Source organism: Staurois parvus, unplaced genomic scaffold (genome assembly GCF_062004578.1).
Source record: "Staurois parvus isolate SC_StPar_1 unplaced genomic scaffold, SC_StPar_1.0 ptg000202l, whole genome shotgun sequence".
Lineage (NCBI taxonomy): Eukaryota > Metazoa > Chordata > Amphibia > Anura > Ranidae > Staurois > Staurois parvus.
Genome location: NW_028317998.1, coordinates 3,163,502 through 3,189,863, shown reverse-complemented (window position 1 = coordinate 3,189,863; position 26,362 = coordinate 3,163,502). Strand labels below are relative to the sequence as shown.

Here is a 26,362-nt window from a genome sequence, read left to right as displayed (position 1 = left end):
CCACAGGCTGTCCTGCACTAAGGGTCACAGAAATGTCTCTGTGGGCTTGTATGAACTGTCAACTGGGGACAGTTGTGGGTCTCTCAATGTAGGAAACACATTGCTGATAATGTTTGGGCCTGAAAAAAAAATAAAATAAAAATAAAATATATATATATATATATATATATATATATATAAATTTTCAGTGTAATAAAATATTAGTCATTGTATAAAGTGGCTTTATGTAAAGATATCTTCACTGTTTCCTTGTATAGGGGATGAACTCATTTACCTGGATCCCCACACAACGCAGAACTTTGTGGACACAGAAGAAACTGGGACGGTGCAGGATCAGACATATCACTGCCAAAAAAATCCTAACAGGATGAAGATTTTGAATCTGGACCCCTCAGTGGCATTAGTATGTAGTAAACCAATTACATTTATAATGTAATCTGTATAAAGTATTTCTGTGCACTTTATCTCCCTTATTCGTAATTACAGATCAAGACAGAGCAAAGGGAAACTGGAGTAGGTATGGCAACCAATCAGCTTCTATCTTTTTAGTGTGTTCAGTTAACCTTGAAAATGAAAGATAGAAGCTGATTGGTTGCCATGCACAGCTGCTGCAGATTCTGGCTTCTCCAGTTTTGATAAATTCCCCCCACAGAGACTAATACATCTCTAGCATTAGAAAACCTAGCTCCCCCACTGCCTGGAGGGTAAGTGTGTCTAGGTTTTGCCCTCCTTGTTTATGTTATACCCTACTTGTGCAGTTTGGTACCAAATGTTCCATTTTACATTTATTTCCAATAACCTTAAAGAAAAACTATAGTCCTTTTTTTAAGATTTTTTTTTTTATACTTGTGATACACGTCAGGTTAATGTAAAGAACCTTATTAATGTGTGTTGATGTTTAATGAAAAAAAAACTTGTTTCTGGGCATGGTTTGTAAAAGTGTATGATATATGCTTTTACCTGTGCAGGCTTTACTTCTCATTTAGTAGCCCTGCATAGTGGATGTGCCTTGCTTCTGCCTTTTCCACAAATCTACCAGTAATTGTCTTTCTTACTGAATGTTTTCAGTCTCTAATGAAGTGAAATAAACATTCTCATGGGACATTATCAAGCAAATTAGATACAAATTTAGACACAAATCAGGTTATCTCTTACTAAGCAAAGTGTCAGTGACCGCTTTTCTGTGTATTTGCGACCCCTGCACCTGTAAACCTGGACAACCAACTACAACAGATTTATCACTGTGACTATGAGAGATTTTCACTCTAAATAAATGCACAGTTAAGTGCAGTGGTCAGGAATTTTATTTTGTTGATGTGCTACTTTATAGAAGCCGAGGGAAGAATTTCAGTCAAGCTGTAACTTTATAAGAAATGCGATGTACACTCTCTGTCTCACTGCTTCTGTTTTATTACCTTGCTGTGCTACAAAACTGATAAATGTCCTCCATGGCGTTCTGGTATCCATGTGATCCTTGCCAAGGCTTTAGGTCCCTGGAGCCCAACCTGTCACCCTTTTGGCATTTTTTGTGTGGCTGGTCCTTTCCTTGGGGCCCCTGCAGACACTAATCTGTGTTTCCATATTGCCCTATTATAGCAGTGATTTCTAGCAGTCTCGTGTATAATGTCTCCTGTCCATGACTATCCCCTGAAGCATCTCCCCAGTGTGCAAGTTCACAGTCTCTGACTGTCTACTGTAGTGTGTCCACAGTGTCTGATCATCTCTTGTATCATGTCTGCAGTCTCTGACCATGTCACGTAGCATGTCTGCAGTTCTTAGCCATCTCTTGTATTGTGTCTCTCTGACCATGTCACATAGCATGTCTGCAGTCCTTGACCATCTCTTGTATTGTGTCTACAGTCTCTGACCATCTTTTGTATTGTGTCCGCAGCCTCTGACCATTTCCTGTATCATGTCTGCAGTCTAACCATCTCACATATCATGTCTGCAGTCTCTGACCATCTCTTGTATCCTGTCTGCAGTCTCTGACCATCTCCTGTATCCTGTCTGCAGTCTCTGACCATATCTTACATCATGTCCACTATTGTGTGTCTGCTGTCTGTGATAATGAATATTCACTGAATTTTATGTGCAGCCCTTTGGTAATGTAGAGGGTCACACTGGTTGAACACCACAGCTTTAGGTCATAGGAGGCTTAAAAGTAGCTGTTATTTTATTCATGGCAGGGAAAGATTACTTGTTAATTAAAAATGTGATTTAATAATGCTGCCATGTTTCTCATTGGTTTATATGAAGTATTAACAGTTGTGTTTGGTGAAGAAGGCAGACAAGAACAGAGCTCTCTACCCTGCTTCCAGCATGCTGCACGGGAGCAAGAACTTTACTGTTTGCTGTATTTTTCATTGATTACAATTTTTTATTCTCTCCCCAGGGATTCTTTTGCAAGGAAGAAGCAGATTTTGACAGTTGGTGTAAAACTGTAGAAAAGGTAAGAAAGGCAAATATTTTTCAATATGGCATTGGTGGTAGGTATGCTGATGTAGCAAGCCAGTAACTACTTTTGTCTTGCCGCTTTGTGAATGGAGGCCACTCTTTGATGTTGGTGAGATGAGCCACCCTATATAAATATTAAAAATAAATGCAAGATGCAACCCAAAATTGAAAGGTATAATGGCTGAAGTGAATTTTAGATGCCAGAATCTGGAAGGGGTGGTTTTATCGACATTTACGTACAAGTTATAAGGACATTTTTATGTGAGTGCAATTCCATTTTTTAAATAAAATAATTTCTCTCTTTACAACAACATGGAAAGTATTTGCTTTGATTGTACAGTATGTGGGACACGTAAATGGGTGTGAGGAGTGAATGAGTGCAGGCACCCTGGTTCCAACCAGAGGAGAGTGACATCTGCTGGCCACTAGGAAATACTGCATCACTACCTGGGAGTTGACATTGATGTTAGGCGTGGACTAGCAGAGGAAAGTGAGATCCTATTTAGAGGAAAGGGACACCTGATGACCAACTGGGAGTATTGCATACTAAGCTCTTTATGACCTGCTTAGCAATAACCGATCACCCAATTCTGTTCAGAGTTCTGTATGCATATAAGTGTGGACACCGCATATAAAACTGAGAAGTTTGTAGGAAGATTGATCACTAAGTGTGGACTTTACACCATAATGTTTTTATTTGAGATTTGGCATGTATGCACTGGAAATATTGATCAAAATGTTCAATTTTGGGTTGTATGTTGCATTTATTATTAATATGTACAGTCAGGTCCATAAATATTGGGACATCGACACAATTCTAACATTTTTGGCTCTATACACCACCACAATGGATTTGAAATGAAACAAACAAGATGTGCTTTAACTGCAGACTGCCCGCTTTAATTTGAGGGTATTTACATCCAAATTAGGTGAACGGTGTAGGAATTACAACAGTTTGCATATGTGCCTCCCACTTGTTAAGGGACCAAAAGTAATGGGACAGAATAATAATCATAAATCAAACTTTCAGTTTCTAATACTTGGTTGCAAATCCTTTGCAGTCAATTACAGCCTGAAGTCTGGAACGCATAGACATCACCAGACTCTGGGTTTCATCCCTGGTGATGCTCTGCCAGGCCTCTACTGCAACTGTCTTCAGTTCCTGCTTGTTCTTGGGGCATTTTCCCTTCAGTTTTGTCTTCAGCAAGTGAAATGCATGCTCAATCGGATTCAGGTCAGGTGATTGACTTGGCCATTGCATAACATTCCACTTCTTTCTCTTAAAAAACTCTTTGGTTGCTCTTGCAGTATGCTTTGGGTCATTGTCCATCTGCACTGTGAAGCGGCATCCAATGAGTTCTGAAGCATTTGGCTGAATATGAGCAGATAATATTGCCCGAAACACTTCAGAATTCATCCTGCTGCTTTTGTCAGCAGTCACATCATCAATACATACAAGAGAACCAGTTCCATTGGCAGCCATACATGCCCACGCCACGCCACCACCATGCTTCACTGATGAGGTGGTATGCTTAGGATCATGAGCAGTTCCTTTCCTTCTCCATACTCTTCTCTTCCCATCACTCTGGTACAAGTTGATCTTGGTCTCATCTGTCCATAGGATGTTGTTCCAGAACTGTGAAGGCTTTTTTAGATGTCGTTTGGCAAACTCTAATCTGGCCTTCCTGTTTTTGAGGCTCACCAATGGTTTACATCTTGTGGTGAACCCTCTGTATTCACTCGGGTGAAGTCTTCTCTTGATTGTTGACTTTGACACACATACACCTACCTCCATGGAGAGTGTTCTTGATCTGGCCAACTGTTGTGAAGGGTGTTTTCTTCACCAGGGAAAGAATTCTTCGCTCATCCACCACAGTTGTTTTCCATGGTCTTCCGGGTCTTTTGGTGTTGCTGAGCTCACTGGTGCGTTCCTTCTTTTTAAGGATGTTCCAAACAGTTGTTTTGGCCACGCCTCATGTTTTTGCTATCTCTCTGATGGGTTTGTTTTGTTTTTTCAGCCTAATGATGGCTTGCTTCACTGATAGTGACAGCTCTTTGGATCTCATCTTGAGAGTTGACAGCAACAGATTCCAAATGCAAACAGCACACTTGAAATGAACTCTGGACCTTTTATCTGCTCATTGTAATTGGGATAATGAGGGAATAACACACACCTGGCCATGGAACAGCTGAGAAGCCAATTGTCCCATTACTTTTGGTCCCTTAACAAGTGGGAGGCACATATGCAAACTATTGTAATTCCTACACCGTTCACCTGATTTGGATGTAAATACCCTCAAATTAAAGCTGACAGTCTGCAGTTAAAGCCCATCTTGTTCATTTCATTTCAAATCCATTGTGGTGGTGTATAGAGCCAAAAATGTTAGAATTGTGTCAATGTCCCAATATTTATGGACCTGCCTGTATATGGGCACAGTGTGTTATCACTTTTTTGAGCAGTAGTATATAACAATTTTGCATGTTTAGTACATTAGCATACAGAAATAATATTTTAAGCCTTAAACTGATATTTTTCGCCTTCAAAGTGGATCTGTGCTGCATTTATTTTTTCATACTGGCTTTCCTCGACTCAACTGCATTTTGATATCCCAATATGCATTAACATTTTTAATGAGGTGTTTTTTCAATGGCAGGAGATACTAAAGCAGCAGAGTTTACGGATGTTTGAACTGGCACCAAAGCACCCTCCTCATTGGCCTCCTTTTATACCACCAACAAAGCCAGAGGTGACCACTACAGGCGCAGGTTGGTAAAGGAATTCATTAAATAACATTGCCGTTTAGCCAATAACTAATTTCTGCATATATTTCTATCATTATTTCTTGGTGGTGGGAGTTAAACTATGGTCTGTAATGAAGGGTATGCTTAGACTGTCCAGAGCAGGCAGTTGGCATGTTAATGCAGCTCAGAGTGAGGATGGAATAATACTTTCTTTTCATCCTCATTGACATACCTTTGGCATTCTCTGTGTTTTCTGTAAAGATTTTAGTCTGTTTTTATAGTCAAAAAACACTCTTAACGGACATGATGAAAAACAATAAAACTTTGGCACTGAAAATTCTACATATCCTGGCCAAACTACCATTCATAAATGTGTGGTGTCTGAGTGATGCAGAAATATCTCTATAGGTCCCCATTGGGTTGATTTTTCTTTTCTGCTGGTCCTGATGAGCTCTGTCATTTGGGGTTGGAGTTAAAGTGTTACTAAACCCAGGACCCTGCATTCACTATATTTGGTCTCCCACAGTACACACAACATGGAAATGCAATTATTTTAGTAAATTTAAACTAAAATACCTTTTCTCATCAGCAGTATATAGCAGTCTTGTGACTTCTATCAGTATCCAGCTGAGCACTGGTTAAACCTTGTAAGAGGAGTTTTCATACTGCTCTGACTATCCTATGAGGCGGCAAAACCTCTGACCCTCTGTTTGGACATTTCTGATTGGCCTTGTGCTGATCACATGCACCCTCCCAAAGAAAATAAAACTCTCTAGCCATACACACTAAACTTGAGCATGTGCAGAGTGTCTCCTAGAGCTGTGTACTGTCAGCAGATGGATTGGGGACAGTAAAATGAGAGGAGGATCAGAGAAGACCGTATCAACAGCCCCTTTTACATAATGCAGAGGATTAACCCCTTAGGTTCCACAGTGAGTATAACAAGCATGAATTACTGCATATACAGACTTATTAGTAACAGAGATACTTCTTCTTCCCCAGGTTAACATTACCCTTTAAACTGGCCTTTGCCTAACAAACAAAAATCCATGATGTATGCAACTCTGCATGCTCATCCCTAAACCTCATCCAGCCATTTTTACAATCAAAGAGATTTTTAGCTTGCATTTTATGACTTTCTGGTTTTCAAAAGCTATTAATCATGTATTCGCAGCTGCCCCTTAGGAAGTCTACGTCACCCATGCCTTTTAGAGATATCCCGCACATGTGCCATGTATGAGATCTGGTATGGTTCGTTGCTGACTAGTAACAAACCATGCTAGATTACATTCGGTGCATGCGCAAAGTCAGGTGAGCTGTCATTATTGATCTAGTACAGCAAAAGGAAGCCAGCTGTTGAGTTGGGTGACCCATCTACAGGTGGATCAGACCAAGTAAACTTCAGAAAACGAGGAAAAAGAGGCAAGTAGCTATTACTAAGTTTATTGTTTTTATTAATTAAAGTTAAACCTCAGACATGAAATATGAACAAAGCACATCCCTCCATAGTGTGTACTTGTCTCAAGTAAGAGCACTAAGTGTCATTTCTGTCTACTACTTCATTCCTCTGCTATCTGCATAGATCACTTTTGACAAGTTTTCCTGACACCAAGAGAAAAAAGATAGTAGCAATAGTGGTGAGACCCTCCTGCGCTCCAAATAATGTGTTTAAACAATTAAAACAAATTAAATATATGAACCCCAAACAGCTGCTAGCATTAAATCATATACCAGTGATCAAGTGAATATAAACCATATAAATGCTGCGCTACATTCAAACTTATTAAGTGAATGTGGAATCCAATGACACAAATCCAATATAGTGACAATAATAATGAAATAAATAATACGTGCTTACTGATAACAAAAATTATCAAATAAAACACCCAAAAAGATGAAAAAACACAAACTTAAATCTATACGCATGTGCATGAAAATACACATACATATAATTACATCACACGTGCAAATGTGAAGTGAAATAGTGAAGTGAAATTTTGCGTTTAATAAGTAACCATTATTTCACTTCACATTTGCACGTGTGATGTAATTATATGTATGTGTATTTTCATGCACATGCGTATAGATTTAAGTTTGTGTTTTTTCATCTTTTTGGGTGTTTTATTTGATAATTTTTGTTATCAGTAAGCACGTATTATTTATTTCATTATTATTGTCACTATATTGGATTTGTGTCATTGGATTCCACATTCACTTAATAAGTTTGAATGTAGCGCAGCATTTATATGGTTTATAAGAGAAAAAAGATGACAGGGGAGGGACCTCCAGCACACAGCCTGTGATTGACAACCTCAGCTCCGTTCCTGTGTGCTGTATGAAGGGGGGGTGTGCCCCTTCCCTCCAATCCGCTCTCAGAGCTCTCCTCACTCAACAGTGTCTAATTTCAGCTCTCCATCCCCTGTTTTCTGAACACGCAGACAAACTTTATAAATTCTGCACTTTAAATGGATGTAGGGGAAAAGGCAGTTTTAGATAAACGGGTACAACCTATGTAGGAGGATTTGTTTCAGCTCTGTGTATCACCTAAGGCCAGTCATAGCTTAGCAACGTGACAGCATTAAAAAGAATGAAAAATGACTGCTGATTGGTTGCTATGTTTATTGCTAGCACATTGTTGATTTTCTAAACCGCAGAGCAGTTAAGTGCATTTCAGAAACATTCCTGACCATTTGAATCTCATTTTAAATACATTAACCCCTTGACGACGAGTGGCTGCATATTTGTGTACAATTAAAAAATACATATGTGCTGAGAGCACGCGCCCTGCGCACTCCCAGCACATATTTCTGCTACTCCCGGAAAGGTCCTGATCTCCCCTTTTGATTGAGACCTTTTCCGATCATGTGACAGCAAATCACGGCGGTCATATGACCCTAAAACCCCACCCCGCCTCCCGACTTCTGAAACTCTTAAAGGGCCGGGAGGCGCTGGCGCCAAGAGGTTAAACTAAATATATACTGATGGATGTGCAGTATATGGGTTACTATTGCTCACCACACTTGAAAAGGCTAGTCACCTGGCATGACAGCCAGACAACTAGCATTTTCAGGGCTTTGTCAGCAGTGGCAGCCTACTTTTACAAGTTTGCTTCCTGCTGAAAATGTATTGAATATCACATTTTGCATTTGTTCCCACCTCTGTTCATATCTGTTTCTCTCACCACAGAGCTCATCGAGTCTACTGATAAACTCTTTGATGTAGAGGAGGAGTTTGAGATCCTCACAGTGTGATGAGGTCTCTGTGTCTGTGCTGCTGCCGCTGGATCACACACAGAAGATGCAAGTTTACCGGAAAGTGCCTGAGTCAGAGCAGAAAAACAAGCACAGTGCTTGGAGCCGCTGAAAGGATTTTCTGCACTGGATTTACATTTCTAGGAGAGAAATACCCATTTATTGTATACTTCTGTTTCTGGGATGGCCAACAGTGTTTACACTCTCACTCAGTGTGTCTAAGGATGGATGGATATTTGCACTGAACGATAGCACTGCAGGCCCCTGCATTTCACAGTATACACGTAGCAGACAAAGGGTTAACTGTCTCCTTTTTTTTTTTGCTAGACCCTAACTTGCACCATTTTTATACACTTCCATGCTGGAAAAGTCTGTATTGTTTATAAGAATTTGAACAATTCCTTGGAATTATGTGTGTGTATGTGTATATTACTGACTTTTCCTGCCGAGAGGATTCGGTTTATTAACGTCATACTGTCTGTGCGGTAAGGATGCATATATATATAATGTGTTTCCTGGCTAGCACTATGTACCATATTTTCATGTTGGATTGCCTGACAAACGTCAAAGTCCCCCTTTTCTCCCCCCACAGTTGGTAAAAGGTCTTTTTACAGCTTTGCAGTTTGTATAACTTGCTGACAATCAATTGTTCCAACTGTGCTACTTGCGTACACCGACCCACAGCAATGGGATCGCCTTTATGAGGGCAGCCATTTTGTGTGCAATCACCGTGATACACCTGATGCCTTTTTCTTTTTCCTGATTAGCAGCAGAAGAGGCAAAATAAATGTAGCATCTCTTTTTGTTACAGGCTTTTAGTTAAAATGTGCCTGAGGTTTAGGAAGGAAGCATCCATCTTAAGGGCAAAATAACTTTGAGAAAGCGGTTTGTCCAGACAGAACCATCAGTGAGCAATAAGGCAAACATCATGTGACCAAAGCAGTAATATTGGGCACGCTTCAGATTTATCAGCCTATTGCTTTCTAAGCAACGGACATTTTTATTATATTAAAGATGAGAGCGTCCTTAGGTAGCATAATTATTTATTTTGACCATAGTGTAGGATTTTTCTGCATTAGCACTTTTTATCTCATAGCTAGGTTTTAAAGCATTATGCTTTCTGTATCTGTATGTAAGAAAGATGTTCATGCGGGGAGGGAAGAGACAATACAGTGTTGTTTTTTTAACTTTTTCACTACAAACAAGTTCTGCACTCAGGTTTGGTTTAAGCATGAATCAGTCAATGTGTATACACTCATATAAGTCATCACTTTTGGTAGAAAAGAGAATATGAGACTCACACTATCTGAATGTTGCACTTTTTATTTTATAATGCAGTGCAAGGAATGATGAGGGTGAACCAAGTGTAGTAATCCATAACCATGAGTCAGATTTTAGAGCATAACATCAGATAAAGGACTTTGGCTGGATAAACATGCAGTGCGTTGCATTTTCCACAGTGGAAACCAAAATATTATATTTTGTTTTCCTTGATGTGCCCTGTAGTGCATCAGAGTGAATGGGGCTTATTGGAAACAATGTATTGCAGCTTGTTGCGTTGGACCTGTATTAACAAAGCAAGCCAATGGACAGGATGTGATTGGCAGTCCAAGCACACATCAGTTTTGTGTCTGTTTTTGGAGGGGGGCAGTATTTGGGAAAATTCCTGCATTTGAAAATAAGGGAGTATTTTCACTATATATTTGCTTGCTATCTTTTTTATGTAATCATGATTGCTTTCAATAAATCTTCATTTGATTATATTTTTCTCAATCTCATAAAACACTGAAGAAAAACAACTGTTTAGTCATACCATGCATACTGCAATGTAACTGAACATTTAGCAGCCTGTCCTAGCCATTCCTTTTCAATTTTAAATGCCGTTTAGTAGAAAAAACTATTTGGGGGGGTACAGCACCATATACAGTACATTAGGTATTCATCCCATTAATGGCAAGCGGCTGTTTCTGCTAAAAATTCTCTGTGCTTTGTCCCTTTCACATCCACCAGATAATGCACAGATTAGCTGTCTTTCAGCACTGTGAAGGTTAACAGCAATGGCTCCTAATCAGGAAAACTGTGCCACTCGCCTACACTCTCTCCTGCTTCTTTTACCATTCATAGAACTTTGTCTTACTACACTCTCATGATGCATGGAATTCTGTGGATGGAGGAGGAATTGAATGACAGCATCTCCTCTGCCCATTCACTGAACCTGCTGTTAACCTTCACAGCGCCAGAAGACAGCCACTTAGGGCAGTATCCAGTGACTGTGAAAAGGTGACAACACACAATTTTTAACAGAAGCAGCTACCTGCAGATAATGGAATACACACTATTGCACATACCTTATATGTATGGTATCCCCCAAAAATTGGACTAAACTTTAGCTTTAAACATTTTTGCAAATGTTTAAAAATATGCACAAATGGTTCTGTTTTTATCCTTACATATTAAAATGAATATCAACCTAAATTCAAATGCAGATGAGCACCATTAATGCACTTTGAACATTTTCTTTTTGATTAATCATGGTGCAGTCATTTTATTAAGGTGCAGAAAACCTGATAAAAGGGCTAAGTACTAAGACATTTTTTTGCATCCATCAATCGGGCTCAAAATTGCCTTGAAAGACTGAATGCGTTCATGATAGAAGCACTCAGAAGGAAGGTTACATTGCAAAGAACTAAAGAAGTACACCACTAGTGAATTTGTGAGGTGCTCTCTGGATTACAGAAAACCCAGATTAGGATAGTTTATTAGACAGCATTAATACCTTACTAAGCACTTTCACCTATTTCCTGGAATTGTCCTTTTAAGTAATGGATGCAGACCTATTCATTCTTAAAGTGTCCTGTGACAATTCCATAATTGCAATATGTAAATTAACATTCTGCAAATCATTCATGAGTAACCAGTGGGATATAGAAAGTGTAAACAAGCCTTGAAATGTATCTGAAATCCACATATAGAAGAGCACCCCTTAGTATCAATGATCACAAGGACTTGAATACACAGGCTTCTATTGTCAACAGAATTGCTTTTCTCCCCATACAAATCAATAGGAATGTAAAATCAGCTTGTTGCACCTTTAGAAGAAGGTAAAAATGTGGGTCACAAAGGGGCCAGAGGCATATGTGAATGATTTCTGAAATGTCTCAAATGCAAACTTAAAGCCATTGGAAGCTTGCTGTATTTTGTGTATATATAGGACTAAAGCTGGCCGTACACTGAACAAATCTGGTTCATAAGAAAATGTGCTCCGCTAGGTGTATTTACCAAAGGCAGATAAATGCTTTTTTAAAATTTTTCATTGCACCTGATGTGGTGTAACTTTACTTTGAAAGGAATACCCAATTTACATTTACTATTTACGTTTAGTAAAGCAACCCCAGACTGTGGCCGTCAGCCTCATTCCACCCTGACATCCTTTTGATGAAAAACGTCTTGCTAGCTGTCAAAATACAATAGCTACACCAGGAGATTTCCCCATCTTTACTGTGTAGTGTAGATGGAGTCATCTTATTTTTTTTCCAGTCAGTCTGTAGACTAAATATGAAAAAAATCTAAAGGGGTATGGCCAGCATAAACATATACAAGCTTTCTTAATAATCTATGACAAAATGCATGAAAATGGCCCCATTTTGTGAGCATTAGCACTAACCTTTAATGTGAGAGTGATGCGCTAATCTCGTCACACATCAAGTCCACTTGCCCTCAAAACTTTTTTTTCTTACTGAATAAAATTAGTACAAAAGCTGACAAACCAAATAGTGGTGAAGTCAAATTTCCTGCAGAGCAGTGCTTAGGATGTGATGCAGAGGGCAAACTTCAATGACAAATTCAGGGTGCTGACCAACTACAAGATCTAATAAATCGTCTCTCCTCTCTGCTTTCAAAAGATGCCTAAAATCCCCAAATAACCCAACATGTTTCGCCCAAAAGAAGACTTTGTCAGGGGTGAAATTGTGACGTAATAAATATAAAAAGGGTGTGCTCAATAGCCACCACATGCAAGAACGGCTGCTGCCATTTTATGCCCTCAAATTATATTTGCACTTGTATTAGTGTGTTGACATCACCATGTCGCAGCCCTGCCTCGACACCATTACTACTGACTATATGCAACATTATCATATAAAATGAACACTGAATGAGGGAGACTACGCGGCTTAAATAGCTATTTCATTGCTCAGACAAAAAAAAAAATAGCTCCTCCACATAACATATACAGTATATAGTATATCGATAAGTGTGTTTCAATGCATATTCTGATCAGCAACTGGGAGACTGATCAGTTTAAATAGCTAATCCTCCTCACAGTCAAAAAGGATATGTCATATATAATATATATATACACACACACACACACACACACTATATTGCCATCGTCATAGCCAGAGGTTGTCTTTGGGAAATAGACATATGAGTACTGCCAGCATTGCTGCAGAGGTTGAAGGGGTGGGGGGTCAGCCTGTCAGTGCTCAGACCATACACCGCACACTGCATCAAATTGGTCTGCATGGCTGTCGTTCCAGAAGGAAGCCTCTTCTAAAGATGATTCACAAGAAAGCCCGCAAACAGTTTGCTGAAGACAAGCAGACTATGGACATGGATTACTGGAGCCATGTCCTGTGGTCTGATCAGACCAAGATAAATTTATTTGGTTCAGATGGTATCAAGCGTGTGTGGTGGCAACCAGGTGAGGAGTACAAAGACAAGTGTGTTTTTCCTACAGTCAAGCATGGTGGTGGGAGTATCATGGTCTGGGGCTGCATAAGTGCTGTCGGCACTGGGGAGCTACAGTTCTTTGAGGGAACCATGAATGCCAACATGTACTGTGACATACTGAAGCAGAGCATGATCCCCTCCCTTCAGAGACTGGGCCGCAGGGCTGTATTCCAACATGATAATGACCCCAAACACACCTCCAGGACAACCACTGCCTTGCTAAAGAAGCTGAGGGTAAAGGTGATGGACTGGCCGAGCATGTCTCCAGACCTAAAACCTATTGAGCATCTGTGAGGCATCCTCAAACAGAAGGTGGAGGAGCGCAAGGTCTCTAACATCCACCAGCTCCGTGATGTCATCATTGAGGAGTGGAAGAGGACTCCAGTGGCAACCTGAGAAGCTCTGGTGAACTCCATTCCCAAGAGGGTTAATGCAGTGCTGTAAAATAATGATGGCCACACAAAATATTGACACTTTTTTGTGCATTTTCACTTAGGGGTGTACTCACTTTTGTTGCCAGCGGTTTAGATATTAATGGCTGTGTGTTGAGTTATTTTGAGGGGACAGCAAATTTACACTGTTATACAAGCTGTACACTCACTATATTGTGGCAAAGTGTCATTTCTTCAGTGTCGGCACATGAAAAGATATAATAAAATATTAACAGAAATGTGAGGGGTGTACTTACTTCTGTGAGATACTGTGTGCGCAGTATAAACGAGTACACCCCAAGAGATTTGTCAGAAAACCTTTACTCTCCTTTTCAGAATCAACATTTACTGTGGGACACTATACTGCAAAATACTCAAACAAACGTGGGCCATTGATTGCAAACAAGGTTTGTTAATTTACACACACACAAAAGTATTTTTTCTAACAAATTCATTCAAGACCATGTTGCAAAAATGAATACACCCCAATGAAATCTTAGGAGCAAAGCTACATTTTAGACAACAAAATCCTAATTAACAAGAATTTAACTACAGGTGAGTCTAATTATTCATTAAACAGGTGTCCAACAGAGTTGATTAGAAAACGGCGTTACTTAAAGAAATCCCCTTCCCATTTCATGCTGTCAGCAATGGCACCACATGGAAGAGAAATGTCACAAGGCCTGAGAAAGAAAATAATTTCTTTACACAAGAAAGGTGAAGGCTGCAAGAAGATCAGCAAAGCTTTACTTATCAGTCAGAATACTGTAGAAAAAGTGATACAAAAATTTAACAAAGATGGAACTGCAACCACAGAGACATCCAGGCAGTCCACAGAAGTTAACACCTAGACATGAGCATCTTCTGCTGAGAAGGGTTGAAGAAAATCACCATGCAAGTTCACTGCAATTAGCTAAAGTAGTAGAAAGCCAAACTGGGGTGATTGTTTCCCGAGATACAATATGGCGTACACTGCAGAGGAATGACATGCATGGGTCTCATACACAAAGGAAGCCTTTCCTAAAGCCCATGCACAACATGCCCGCCTAGAATTTGCCAGGGCCCATGCTGAAAAAGAAGAAGACTACTGGGACTCCGTATTCTGGACTGATGAGACCAAGATAAATGTATTTGGAACTGATGGCTTCAAAACTGTATGGCGTCGCAAACGTGAGGAATACAAAGAAAAATGCATGGTGCCTACAGTGAAACATGGTGGTGGCAGCGTCCTTCTGTGGGGCTGCGTGAGTGTTGCTGGTGTTCGGAGCTGCATTTCATTGATGGTATCATAAATTCACAGACGTACTGCTCTATATTGAAAGAGACGATGCTACCATCATGCTGTGTCCTTGGTCGTGGTGCACTTTTCCAACATGACAATGATCAAAAACACACATCTAATGCCACTGTTGCATTTCTGACAAGAAGAACAGGGTGAAAGTGATTCAGGGGCAAAGTATGTCTCCTGATCTGAACTCATTCGAACATCTATGGGGAATTCTGAAGAGACAAGTTGAGCATCACTTTCCATCTAGCATCCAGGCTCTAAGGGAAGTCATTCTTGAAGACTGGAAAAAGATAAAAGTGGCAATATGTCACCATATTGTTCATTCCCTGCCTAGAAGACTTGGTGCTGTCCTTACAAATCATGGAGGTCATACAAAATATGAGATGTAGTAGTGTTTGTTGTGGGTTTTATTCATTTTTGCATCAACTAATTTGAGTAAAACTGAAGATTTTGTGATCTAAGTTATATTATTAACCTTACTTTCATTTAATGAGTGAAACAAATGTATAAAACTCAGTTTTGTCAAAAGTTTGGAAATTGTTCTTGTGTTCATTAAGATATTGATTAAAATCCTACTTTTCAAAGGGATGTACTCATGTATGCTGAGCACTGTATGTGTATATATATATATGTGTGTATCTTAAACCAAGCACGCAACTGCAGTAGATTTAGTTTCACCAATATTTTGTTTCTAGTTGTATCTAGTTAATGTATAAAAACAAAGTTTTAGGGCCCAAGTGGGTTTGATGTGCAACAAGATTAGCGCATCGCTCTTGCATTAAATATTAGTAAACTAGCCTCCTGCATTTGGTTTAGTTAAATGCAGGAGAAACTATTTGGGAAGTATAAACAAACTTTATTCTTGCCATATAAATTTCTGCTGCATTTACATGTACTTGTGTTTCCATATGCTTATGTGTGTTTAGACGTATTCAAAGTATCTAATCTTCCCATGGATGCTCAGAATTCTGTTTTCTCTAAAACTGAATGCACCTAAATGCAGGTAGATGCACAGTGTGAAATATAGAATGTAAAATCGTTACATCTGTATAGAAATGTCCTTCAAACACATGTCTGTCATTGCCAGTGTGAATCAGGCCTATGGCTGCTATCTTAATCTTCACTGCAAACATGATTCTTAAAGCTGATAACGTCATACCATCCTGAATTGCTTATTTTCTCTTCAGGAACACATTTAACACAATATGTGATTCAGGGATCAATTTTATTTTAAATTTACAGAGTGGTTGTGTGCACTCCAGACCACTTTGTACAATGTTCCCTTCAACAGTTGGTGGTGTGAGACATCAAATACAACCATTGTTAGGTGTTATGGCATGGTGGGGACCAAAAGAGATTCATTGCAGTAGTAAGTAGTAGAAAGTGAAAATCCCACACAGATTGTTATCTATGGAATACAGTACAAACAGTTCTGGAATAAAAATTATATAAAGTAAAATATAACTTGGTAGACACATATAATCAACTAAAAAAATGTACATTTCACTGGGGTATTTCTAGCTTGTGAAGGGATCTCTGTGTAAAACAATGTTTATAATTACAAAATAAATGCACCAAGGCTACCTCGGAAAGACCAGGCTCTAGTGGTCAACAAATAGGCAGTTCTTCTTCGCAGAAGACTAATATACAGGGATGCCGCAATAACAGTTTAAAGACTGACTTATCGCATTATGAATCTACAGCTGATACATGTGGACTGCACCTCCATACCTTATTGTATATCATAGATTAATGACACTCAAATGCTGTGCTATTTTTCAGTGCCTTTAAAATGTGTTACTGTATTAGGGAGAATGATCTACATTCCACTCCACTGAGGAGCAGTGATCTCGCAGTGTGTGTGATGTTAATTGCACCATGACTACTGAAAATATTGCTGTACAATGGTGTTTTTAAGCAAACCTGTCATTTAACTAAAATACATAAATGGTACCAGAATAAACCGCATTCAATTAAACATATGATTTTGTATATTCTGTTTCTGTCTTGTTACATGCCTGCATACAGTACTCATTTTCTGACCAGCTAATAGGGCTACATTTGAGAATGGATAGTAGAAGTAGAGGTCTCCCAAAATTGACTGCAGATATCCTGACTCTAATGATCATCTTGGGTTGGTATCATGACTCCTTTTTCAGTACAAGCAGCTTGTTTACATAATGCTGATGACATTGTGACATTGGAAGAAGCAAAAGAAGAGTTTAGGCATCAATTATGCAAGCAATTACCATATTAATGAAAGATTGCTTTTTGGAGAGATTCATTAAAGGATTACTTGAGAAATGTTCAAGGTGGAAACATTCTAACCAAAGTGCTTATATTTCCAGTTCTCCAAAATCAAAGATGATAAAACAGAATGCTAATTTCAGCCATTGTTTTGATTGGGATGTACATCTTCTTTAGAAATGTTCAAGGTGGAAACATTCTAACCAAAGTGCTTATATTTCCAGTTCTCCAAAATCAAAGATGATAAAACAGAATGCTAATTTCAGCCATTGTTTTGATTGGGATGTACATCTTCTTTAGGGTTAACATTTAAATATCACACCCAAGTGGTTACAATACAGCTGTTGGGTTCTTCCAGATTAGGTTGTGAACTCAAGGTTCCTTCTTTCAAGAATGAATTCCAGCTAGCACCACTGATGAAATTCAGTTGTCGTCATGAGACTATTATAGCACTGATTGAAATTTACAAAGGCCTTCCTGAGGTAGCCATGAATAATACATAATAGACAAAAATAGAAGGTTAGCACCATTTCTTTTAAAATATTTCCTCTCTGAAATGTGAATGTCCATACTTCATTGTACGTCCTCTCACTTATCATTTGACTGATGAGTTTACAGCAGATATTCTTTGCTATTTAGTAAAAAAAAGTGCCTTATTGTAATCTCCAAGTTCTAAGGCAAATGCCTTTGCTCAGAATGGCCAGCTTGTGTGCCTTTATATACACCAATGGAGGCTGGAAATCACGGGAAAGAGTTCTTGGTAAAGCAGTCATGCTACAAGTTCTTCATGCACACCTGACAGCGGCTGACGCGTGTTCGAAGTTGCCCAGCTTTCAGTGTCTCAGAGGGGGGATCCCCTACAAACTGCCTTGTTTCTTCCACAGTTGTCAGCCAGAAACTGTACTTGTTGGCAAAGTAGTGGCAGGTTCCACGAGCACCACTGCATTCGATAAATGGAGTGGCCCGGAAGTCTTCCAAACATGAGCCAGGGGACACTAAGGACTGTCCGCCACCTTCTGCACCTGCAGCTGTGTGCTGTGAAAAGGATAAATGTGAATTACTTATCCAAAGAATGTAACAGAATGTAAACTACTCCACATATGCATGATACATAGAATGTGGAACATAATTAAATCTCATATCCAATAAATGGTCAATGCAGACTATATCAATTTTATTTGAAACTTTAACTACCTGAAATTAGAAAGCTTTGACCACTGTTCTGCAGGGGCCTTATTTATGTCCCACAATGATATAATGGCCAGGTCCTCAAAGATTTTCAAACTTTGAAAGAGAAATATGGGTTATCTAACAAGTGTTTCTATCTGCAGTTACACCACACTATACAAGCAGAAGCTAAGTCTAGTGCTTGGTTGCTCAATGATCCTACTATACTCAGTCTGGAGAAACCATGGAAGAACTTTATGCTGTCTGTAACATCGTTCAGCATGACCATTTTGGTGGTGGGTTAGTGATGGTCTGAGGAGGCATATCCCTGGAGAGATGCACAGACCTCTACAGGATAGACAATGGCACCATGACTGCCATTAGGTATCGGGATTAAATCCTTGGACCCATTGTCAGACCCTACGATGGTGCAGTGGTTCCTGGGTCCCTCCTGGTGCACGACAATGCCCGGCCTCATGTGGAGCGAGTATGCAGGCAGTTCCTGGAGGATGAATGAATTGATACTATTGAATGGCCCCCATGCTCGCCTGACCTAAGTTCAATAGAACACCTTTGGGATATCATGTTTCGGTCCACCCGATGCTGTCAGGTTGCACCTCAGACTGTCCAGGAGCTCAATAATGCCCTGGTCCAGATCTGGGAGGAAATACCCCAGGACACCATCCGTCATCTCATTAGGAGCATGCCCTGATGTTGTCAGGCATGCATACAAGCATGTGGGGCCATACCATTTTGAATTTCTGCAATGAAATTTCAGCAAAATGGACTAGCCTGCTGCATCATTTTTTCACTTTGATTTTTACGGTATCTTTGAATACAATCCTATGTACTGTAGGTTGATCATTTTAATTTTCATCAAACGATGGGGTATCCTTACGTTCCTAACACATTACCCAGTCCATATCAGTATAGATATCCAGCATGATATTTTTCCCCATTGAGATCTGATGTGTTTTCAAAGTGTTCCTTTAATTTATTTGAGCAGTGTATAATATGATAATGTAATTAATATTTTCCAGCTCTGTACCTTTGTTCTTGTTACTTGGTTCTGGATTTTTTTCAGTTTTGAGCTCTGTTTTGGGCCTATTTATACTGTTTTATGAAAAATTTAAACATATTAAAAACTATCTGATTAAAAAAGTACCTATCTGATTAAAAAAAGAAATACATAACAGAAAATATTTATGCACCTGAAGAATTATTTATATATACAAGTCCATCACATTACATGGCTATTTTTTGTTATGTAGGATTCTGACACATTTGGTTATTTTGGGACATCAGATGAAGAACATTTTTAATATGTTCCACATTGATCTTCAGTGCAAGTAAGTAATATCACTGGCAATGTGATTCTTAGCCTCTGTCCCGGATTTGTGAATTCTGGTAAGTGTTCACAGATGGCAAACCTGCCATATGGTGTTTTATAGTAAAAGAGGGTTACAAGAAGGGCCTCTCAATTTTGGGACCTGGTCTAGTTACCATCTATGTGACTACTATTATTTTATGGTCAAAAGCTGGATAATCCAATTTCCAAATCAAGTGTGGTGTGAATGTGTGTGTTAGGTACAGACTAAAGGTATCCAAAAAAATCCATTTCTCAGCATACCCAAATTATTGTGTATAGGGCACCTTGACACATACACCTCCTGGCTGAATACATTTCAGTGAAAAATCAATTAAGCTGCTATTCTTCCTTATGTCTATCTTCAGATCACTAATATTCCTTTACGCACAACTATATCTGCTAAAGGAATACATAAAGCACCCCAAACAGTATACTTACCATAAGGAAAGAATATCCAATCCAGAGGCTCCTCCAGCCATCAGGACATTGTGGGATGGTGTTGTCTTGGCTGTGAACAGCAACAGCCTGGGAAGGAGCTTCACACACAGAGCAGCGGCTGATGTAGTTTTTAATCTGAGTGCTGGCCACAGGCATCATAGGAATAGGAGCAGTGGTAGACAGCCAGTAAGACTTGTCATTTCGGTTGGCATAGTAGCAGACCTCATAGATATTACAGTACACAAAAGGCATCGTGCTAAATCTGGGCAGACAAGATCCAGCAAGACCTAGAATATATAATGGATAATTTTGAGATTGAAAAAATACACCACACACGAAACTTAACATATGAGGCTGATCAGGCATTGATCCTGCTTAGATTCTTTGGACCCATTCCAATTTTATATGTGAGCATTCTCATATACTCTGTACAGGTATCTGCTTTTCATTGCTAGATGTGATCCCTGTATCTAAACATGTTTTATTGATCTGAAATAAAATGTGTTTTCATTGATTTTTTTGCACTGCTTGTAATGTTATAGCAAAAGACAGTAAAGAGTTCACTGAAGAATTTGAAGTAATAAGCAATAGTTGAGCATAGACACTTCTCCATAAAGAAGAGATCCATCACCTACAGGAGACTATCAAAAAACTGAAAGTGATATTAAAGGCAATGTTTTTTGTGGTTTTGCACATAGCAGCCCTGGTCCTTCTCTTTTTGGGTCCCCTGCCATCACTTATGGCCCCTCCCTCCTGCTGAGTGTCCCCAAGTATGTTGCTTTGGGGGCACCCAAGCAGACTCACTTCTGAGCTACTGCTCTGTGTTAGGAATGGACTGGCCAGCAATGGTGGGACTCACCTGCCTTTTGATCTGCAGTACCAGGGCTGTCCAGCGGGTGCTCCCAGCAATCAGAGACTCAACCTTTCAGCCAGCTAACACCTGGAACTGATGATGCTGGGGTATTTAAGGGATGGCCAGACCCACAGACTCTGCCTTGGTGTTGTGTTTGTCCTGGGCCCTGTATCTGTCCTGCATCCTGTTTCTGTCCCTCTGCCTGACCCTCTGTACTACGCTGCTTGTTACCTGTTTTGATCTCTGGCTTGTGACCCTGACCATCCCTCTGCCTGACCCTCTGTACTACGCTGCTTGCTACCTGCTGAACCTGGCCTGTGACCCCGACCATTCTCTGCTTGCTCCCCCTGTACCTACCTGCCCAATTGATATTGACCCGGCCTGCCTGACGACGCTTGCTTGTATGTACTGTTATCTGTGGGTGGTTTGGTTTGGTTTGTTTGCACTGTGTTATGTTTTAGTATTGCACTGCGTTTATGTTTGTATGGTTAGTGTTAATAAATTGTATTGTTTATCACATATCTGAAGTCTGCGTTTCCCTGCATCAGTCACACACCTCTGGTCATACCTGGGAGCCCTGACAGTACACCAAGGCCAATCCTGACCAGAAGTGGCTGCACAGGGAAGCCATCTTGGCTTGTTGATGGGAAGGATGGATCTTGATGAGGTTGAATATTTATATCTGCTAGTGTTTGATGACAGGGAGTATGCTTATCAAACTCTGAAGGAGTATACCCGGGATGAACTGCTAGAATGTATACGGCTCGCTCATGTTCTAGTAGATCAGGGCACAATGTTCTCTGAGGTGCAGCCTTTGATTGAGGTTTGTGCTGAGTTGGTTTCATCTGGTTCCCCCGAATGCAGGGATGAATTTTTGCCACCATTTAGTGCAGACCAGGTAGAGTCCCTGGTGTGGTTATTAGAGGATGATGTGGGTTACTTTCTGGAGCGTTATTCCACATGTTCACCACAGACACTAAGAGATTGTATAAACGCAGTGCAGTCATTGACCAGACAGGCTTTGTGTAAGCTCAGCTTTGTCCAACCCATACTGCAGACATGGACAGATTTGTTGCACCCAGCCTCAGTCAGCTTACAAAGACCCAGTCCTGCTTCTAATCTATTTCCTCAAAACTCTATTCCTGCATTCCCAACAGCTCCTCCTGCCCTGCTATCTACCGCATGTCAGTACCCTGTTCCCACTCGCTGCACCTATCCTGCCTTTAACCCTGTAAAAGAGCCCTCTGTAGCAACTGCTCCCTCTCCTGTTCCATCCTCCAGTTCTTCTCTGTCTCCAGCTGCTCCATTCGTTTGCAGACCTGCGTTTACTTGCAGTGCTCCAGTAGTTAAAACCAGAAAAAAGCGAAAATTCTTTCCAACCAATACCATCCTGCCAGTATCCAAACTGGTGAGCCTGCCTTCCGTGGTTCAGCCTGAAGCCTCTACTCAGCCTGAAGCCTCTACTCAGCCTGAAGCCTCTACTCAGCCTGATGCCGGTACGCAGCCTGATGCCTCTACTCGGCCTGATGCCTCTACTCGGCCTGATGCCTCTACTCGGCCTGATGCCTCTACTCGGCCTGAAGCCTCTACTCGGCCTGAAGCCTCTACTCGGCCTGATGCCTCTACTCGGCCTGATGCCTCTACTCGGCCTGAAGCCTCTACTCGGCCTGAAGCCTCTACTCGGCCGGACGCCGGCATTCAGCCTGATGCCTCTACCCAGCATGATGAACTGATCCAGCCTGACGATCCTATTAGGCCAGTTGACTCGATGCCCGCTGTTGATCCAGATGATCCGGTACCTGATCCGGTGCCCGCTGTCGAGCCAAATGACCTGATGCCTGGTGACCCAGTGCCCGCTGTCATACCTGGTGACCCGATGCCCGCTGTCGAGCCAGACAATCCGGTACCTGATGACCCGGTGCTCACTGTCGTGCCTGTTGACTCGGAGCCCACTGCCTTGCCAGATGACGCGGTGCCCGCTGTCGAGCCAAATGACCTGATGCCTGGTGACCCAGTGCCCGCTGTCCAGCCAGACGATCCAATGTCTGACCCAGTGCCCGCGGTCATACCAGTTGACTCGGAGCCCACTGCCTTGCCAGATGACGCGGTGCCCGCTGTCGAGCCAAATGACCTGATGCCTGGTGACCCGATGCCCGCTGTCCAGCCAGACGATCCAATGTCTGACCCAGTGCCAGCGGTCATCCCAGTTGACTCGGAGCCCACGGTTGTGCCTGGTGACTCGGTGCCCGCCGCCCCGCCTGGGGGCCTGAGACCTGTCGTTCCGCCTGGGGGTCCGGCGCCCGCCACTCCGCTTGAGGGCCCGAGACCTGTCGCTCCTCCTGGGGGTCCGGCGCCCGCCGCTCCGCCTGAGGGCCCGAGACCTGTCGCTCCGCCTGGGGGTCCGGCGCCCGCCGCTCCGCCTGAGGGCCCGAGACCTGTCGCTCCGCCTGGGGGTCCGGCGCCCGCCGCTCCGCCTGAGGGCCCGAGACCTGTCGCTCCGCCTGGGGGTCCGGCGCCCGCCGCTCCGCCTGAGGGCCCGAGACCTGTCGCTCCATCTGGGGGTCCGGCGCCCGCCGCTCCGCCTGAGGGCCCGAGACCTGTCGCTCCTCCTGGGGGTCCGGCGCCCGCCGCTCCGCCTGAGGGCCCGAGACCTGTCGCTCCGCCTGGGGGTCCGGCGCCCGCCGCTCCGCCTGAGGGCCCGAGACCTGTCGCTCCATCTGGGGGTCCGGCGCCCGCCGCTCCGCCTGAGGGCCCGAGACCTGTCGCTCCGCCTGGGGGCACGATGCCTGTCGCCCCGCCTGGGGGCACGATGCCTGTCGCCCCGCCTGGGGGCACGATGCCTGTCGCCCCGCCTGGGGGCACGATGCCTGTCGCCCCGCCTGGGGGCCCGATGCCTGTCGCCCCTCCTGGGGGCCCGGCGCCCGCCGCCCCGCCTGGGGGCCCGACGCCGGTCGCCCCGCCCGGGGGCCCGGTGCCTGCTGCTCCGCCCGGGGGCCCGGTGCCTGCTGCTCCGCCCGGGGGCCCGGTGCCTGCTGCTCCGCCCGGGGGCCCGCTGCCTGCTGCTCCGCCCGGGGGCCCGCTGCCTGCTGCTCCGCCCGGGGGCCCGGTGCCTGCTGCTCCGCCCGGGGGCCCGATGCATGTCGCCCCGCCCGGGGGCCCGGTGCCTGCTGCCCCGCCCGGGGGCCCGGTGCCTGCTGCCCCGCCCGGGGGCCCGGTGCCTGCTGCCCCGCCCGGGGGCCCGGTGCCTGCTGCTCCGCCTGGTGGCCCGCTGCCTGCTGCTTCGCCTGGTAATCCGATGTGCCTCTGCCCGGAGTCCTGCCCGATGTGCCTCTGCCCGGAGTCCTGCCCGATGTGCCTCTGCCCGATGTGCCTCTGCCCGGAGTCCTGCCCGATGTGCCTCTGCCCGATGTGCCTCTGCCCGGTGTGCCTCTGCCCGGTGTGCCTCTGCCCGATGTGCCGCTGCCCGAAGTCCTGCCCGGTGTGCCAGTCTTTGATATCCCGCCAGTTACCAGACCCGAGCGGTGGAACATTTTGCCCAGCTAGGACTGTTTGGAGCGTCCTGAGGCCGCTCCTTGGGGGGGGGGGTACTGTTAGGAATGGACTGGCCAGCAATGGTGGGACTCACCTGCCTTTTGATCTGCAGTACCAGGGCTGGCCAGCGGGTGCTCCCAGCAATCAGAGACTCAACCTTTCAGCCAGCTAACACCTGGAACTGATGATGCTGGGGTATTTAAGGGATGGCCAGACCCACAGACTCTGCCTTGGTGTTGTGTTTGTCCTGGGCCCTGTATCTGTCCTGCATCCTGTTTCTGTCCCTCTGCCTGACCCTCTGTACTACGCTGCTTGTTACCTGTTTTGATCTCTGGCTTGTGACCCTGACCATCCCTCTGCCTGACCCTCTGTACTACGCTGCTTGCTACCTGCTGAACCTGGCCTGTGACCCCGACCATTCTCTGCTTGCTCCCCCTGTACCTACCTGCCCAATTGATATTGACCCGGCCTGCCTGACGACGCTTGCTTGTATGTACTGTTATCTGTGGGTGGTTTGGTTTGGTTTGTTTGCACTGTGTTATGTTTTAGTATTGCACTGCGTTTATGTTTGTATGGTTAGTGTTAATAAGCTGTATTGTTTATCACATATCTGAAGTCTGCGTTTCCCTGCATCAGTCACACACCTCTGGTCATACCTGGGAGCCCTGACACTCTGCTTGTCTTTTCACACACAGAGCTACTGCTCGGCCCCGTCCCCTCTCTCTCCTCATTTGCTCACTGTCTGTGATTGACAGCAGTGGGAGCTGCTGTCTCAGCCAATGAGGAGGGAGAGTCCCTGGAGAGCTGAGGCTCTCGTGCACATTGCTGAATTGCGATTATTTGTGAGGGGCTTCTGTACACAGAAGGTTTTCTAACTTTATGCATAGAATGCATGAAGGCAAAAAACCTTGAGCCTTTACAACCACTTCAAGTCTCATGGAGTAGTGTAGGGTTATAGCTATACACTCAAGCTTTGCCAGTGTCCAGTCACCTGAAAAAAAAGCGCCTATAACCCAGGGTCTCTGATTATCCAGCCTGTGTCTTGTACTGTATGATTAAGCTTGCATGTTTTATTGCCTCCTTCCAATCTCCATAGACCAAGATACAGTCTAGGAGTAAAAAGCTTTTCTTTTATTCTGACCTAGTCATTTGACATATATTTAAATCATTTAGCTGTTTGGTATACCTACTTTTAGGGGAAGTTTACCATGTTTGTGTATATTTTTTAGTATAACTTAAACTCGACACTGCTTAGTAAATGTAACATTTGAAGTTCTTCTGCTGTCCTACCTTTAGATGAGAGTACAACTCCTAATGTTAACATATAAATGACATCACATATTATATATTTTTTCATCAGTAGCAGAGAATTTACTCACCCAGATCCTGATTGTGAGCTTTTTCCTGCCCTTCTACATACAGCAAACTGTAGCCATCCCAAAGTTTGTTCATTCCAACTGGACACTGAGGAATTGTTTCAGCCTGGCTGTGTTTCACCAAGGTGTAGCCAACACTTATACTCCTTCCAGGCATACCCGGCAATCCACTGATGCCCTGTTTTCCTGGGGGACCTGCAAACATTGGCAAAGTTCAGGCATGAACTGTTGAGGGGATAATGTATGGGATAATTCTATTTTTACCTATTATTTCTCAATATGCTATACTGGTTAAAGTCATATAACTGTACACATACCATTTAATTTTTCAAAAACAAGACTGTAAAGCCCTCACAGATATTTTGTACATATTTCTTTGGAGTGGTGTGCTCTTTCTTCTGGCAATACACAATTTTCAGTAGCATGCTGTTGCTATTGTCTGTCTTTAAATCCTAGATTGTAAGCTCGAAAGAGCAGGGCCCTT

General features: G+C 42.9%; 2 protein-coding genes across 3 annotated transcripts in view; one reads left to right on the top strand and one right to left on the bottom strand.

Annotated features, from left to right (window-relative positions):
- The window catches only part of ATG4A (autophagy related 4A cysteine peptidase), a 35,973-nt gene extending 25,765 nt beyond the window's left edge, over positions 1 to 10,208 (top strand). The window contains exons 10-13 of the mRNA XM_089678285.1: positions 258 to 403; positions 2,393 to 2,449; positions 5,109 to 5,220; positions 8,383 to 10,208. Coding sequence (XP_089534411.1) covers positions 258 to 403; positions 2,393 to 2,449; positions 5,109 to 5,220; positions 8,383 to 8,447 — 380 coding nt within the window. The 3' untranslated portion in view covers positions 8,448 to 10,208. The remainder of the gene's footprint in view (positions 1 to 257; positions 404 to 2,392; positions 2,450 to 5,108; positions 5,221 to 8,382) is intronic.
- Positions 10,209 to 16,103: 5,895 nt separating this feature from the next.
- The window catches only part of COL4A6 (collagen type IV alpha 6 chain), a 328,190-nt gene continuing 317,931 nt past the window's right edge, over positions 16,104 to 26,362 (bottom strand). For both annotated transcript variants that reach the window (XM_089678282.1, XM_089678283.1), the window contains 3 exons: positions 25,882 to 26,073; positions 20,119 to 20,405; positions 16,104 to 18,179 (listed from right to left, as the gene is read on the bottom strand). In XM_089678282.1, the coding sequence (XP_089534408.1) occupies positions 17,919 to 18,179; positions 20,119 to 20,405; positions 25,882 to 26,073 (740 nt within the window). In that variant the 3' untranslated portion in view covers positions 16,104 to 17,918. The remainder of the gene's footprint in view (positions 18,180 to 20,118; positions 20,406 to 25,881; positions 26,074 to 26,362) is intronic.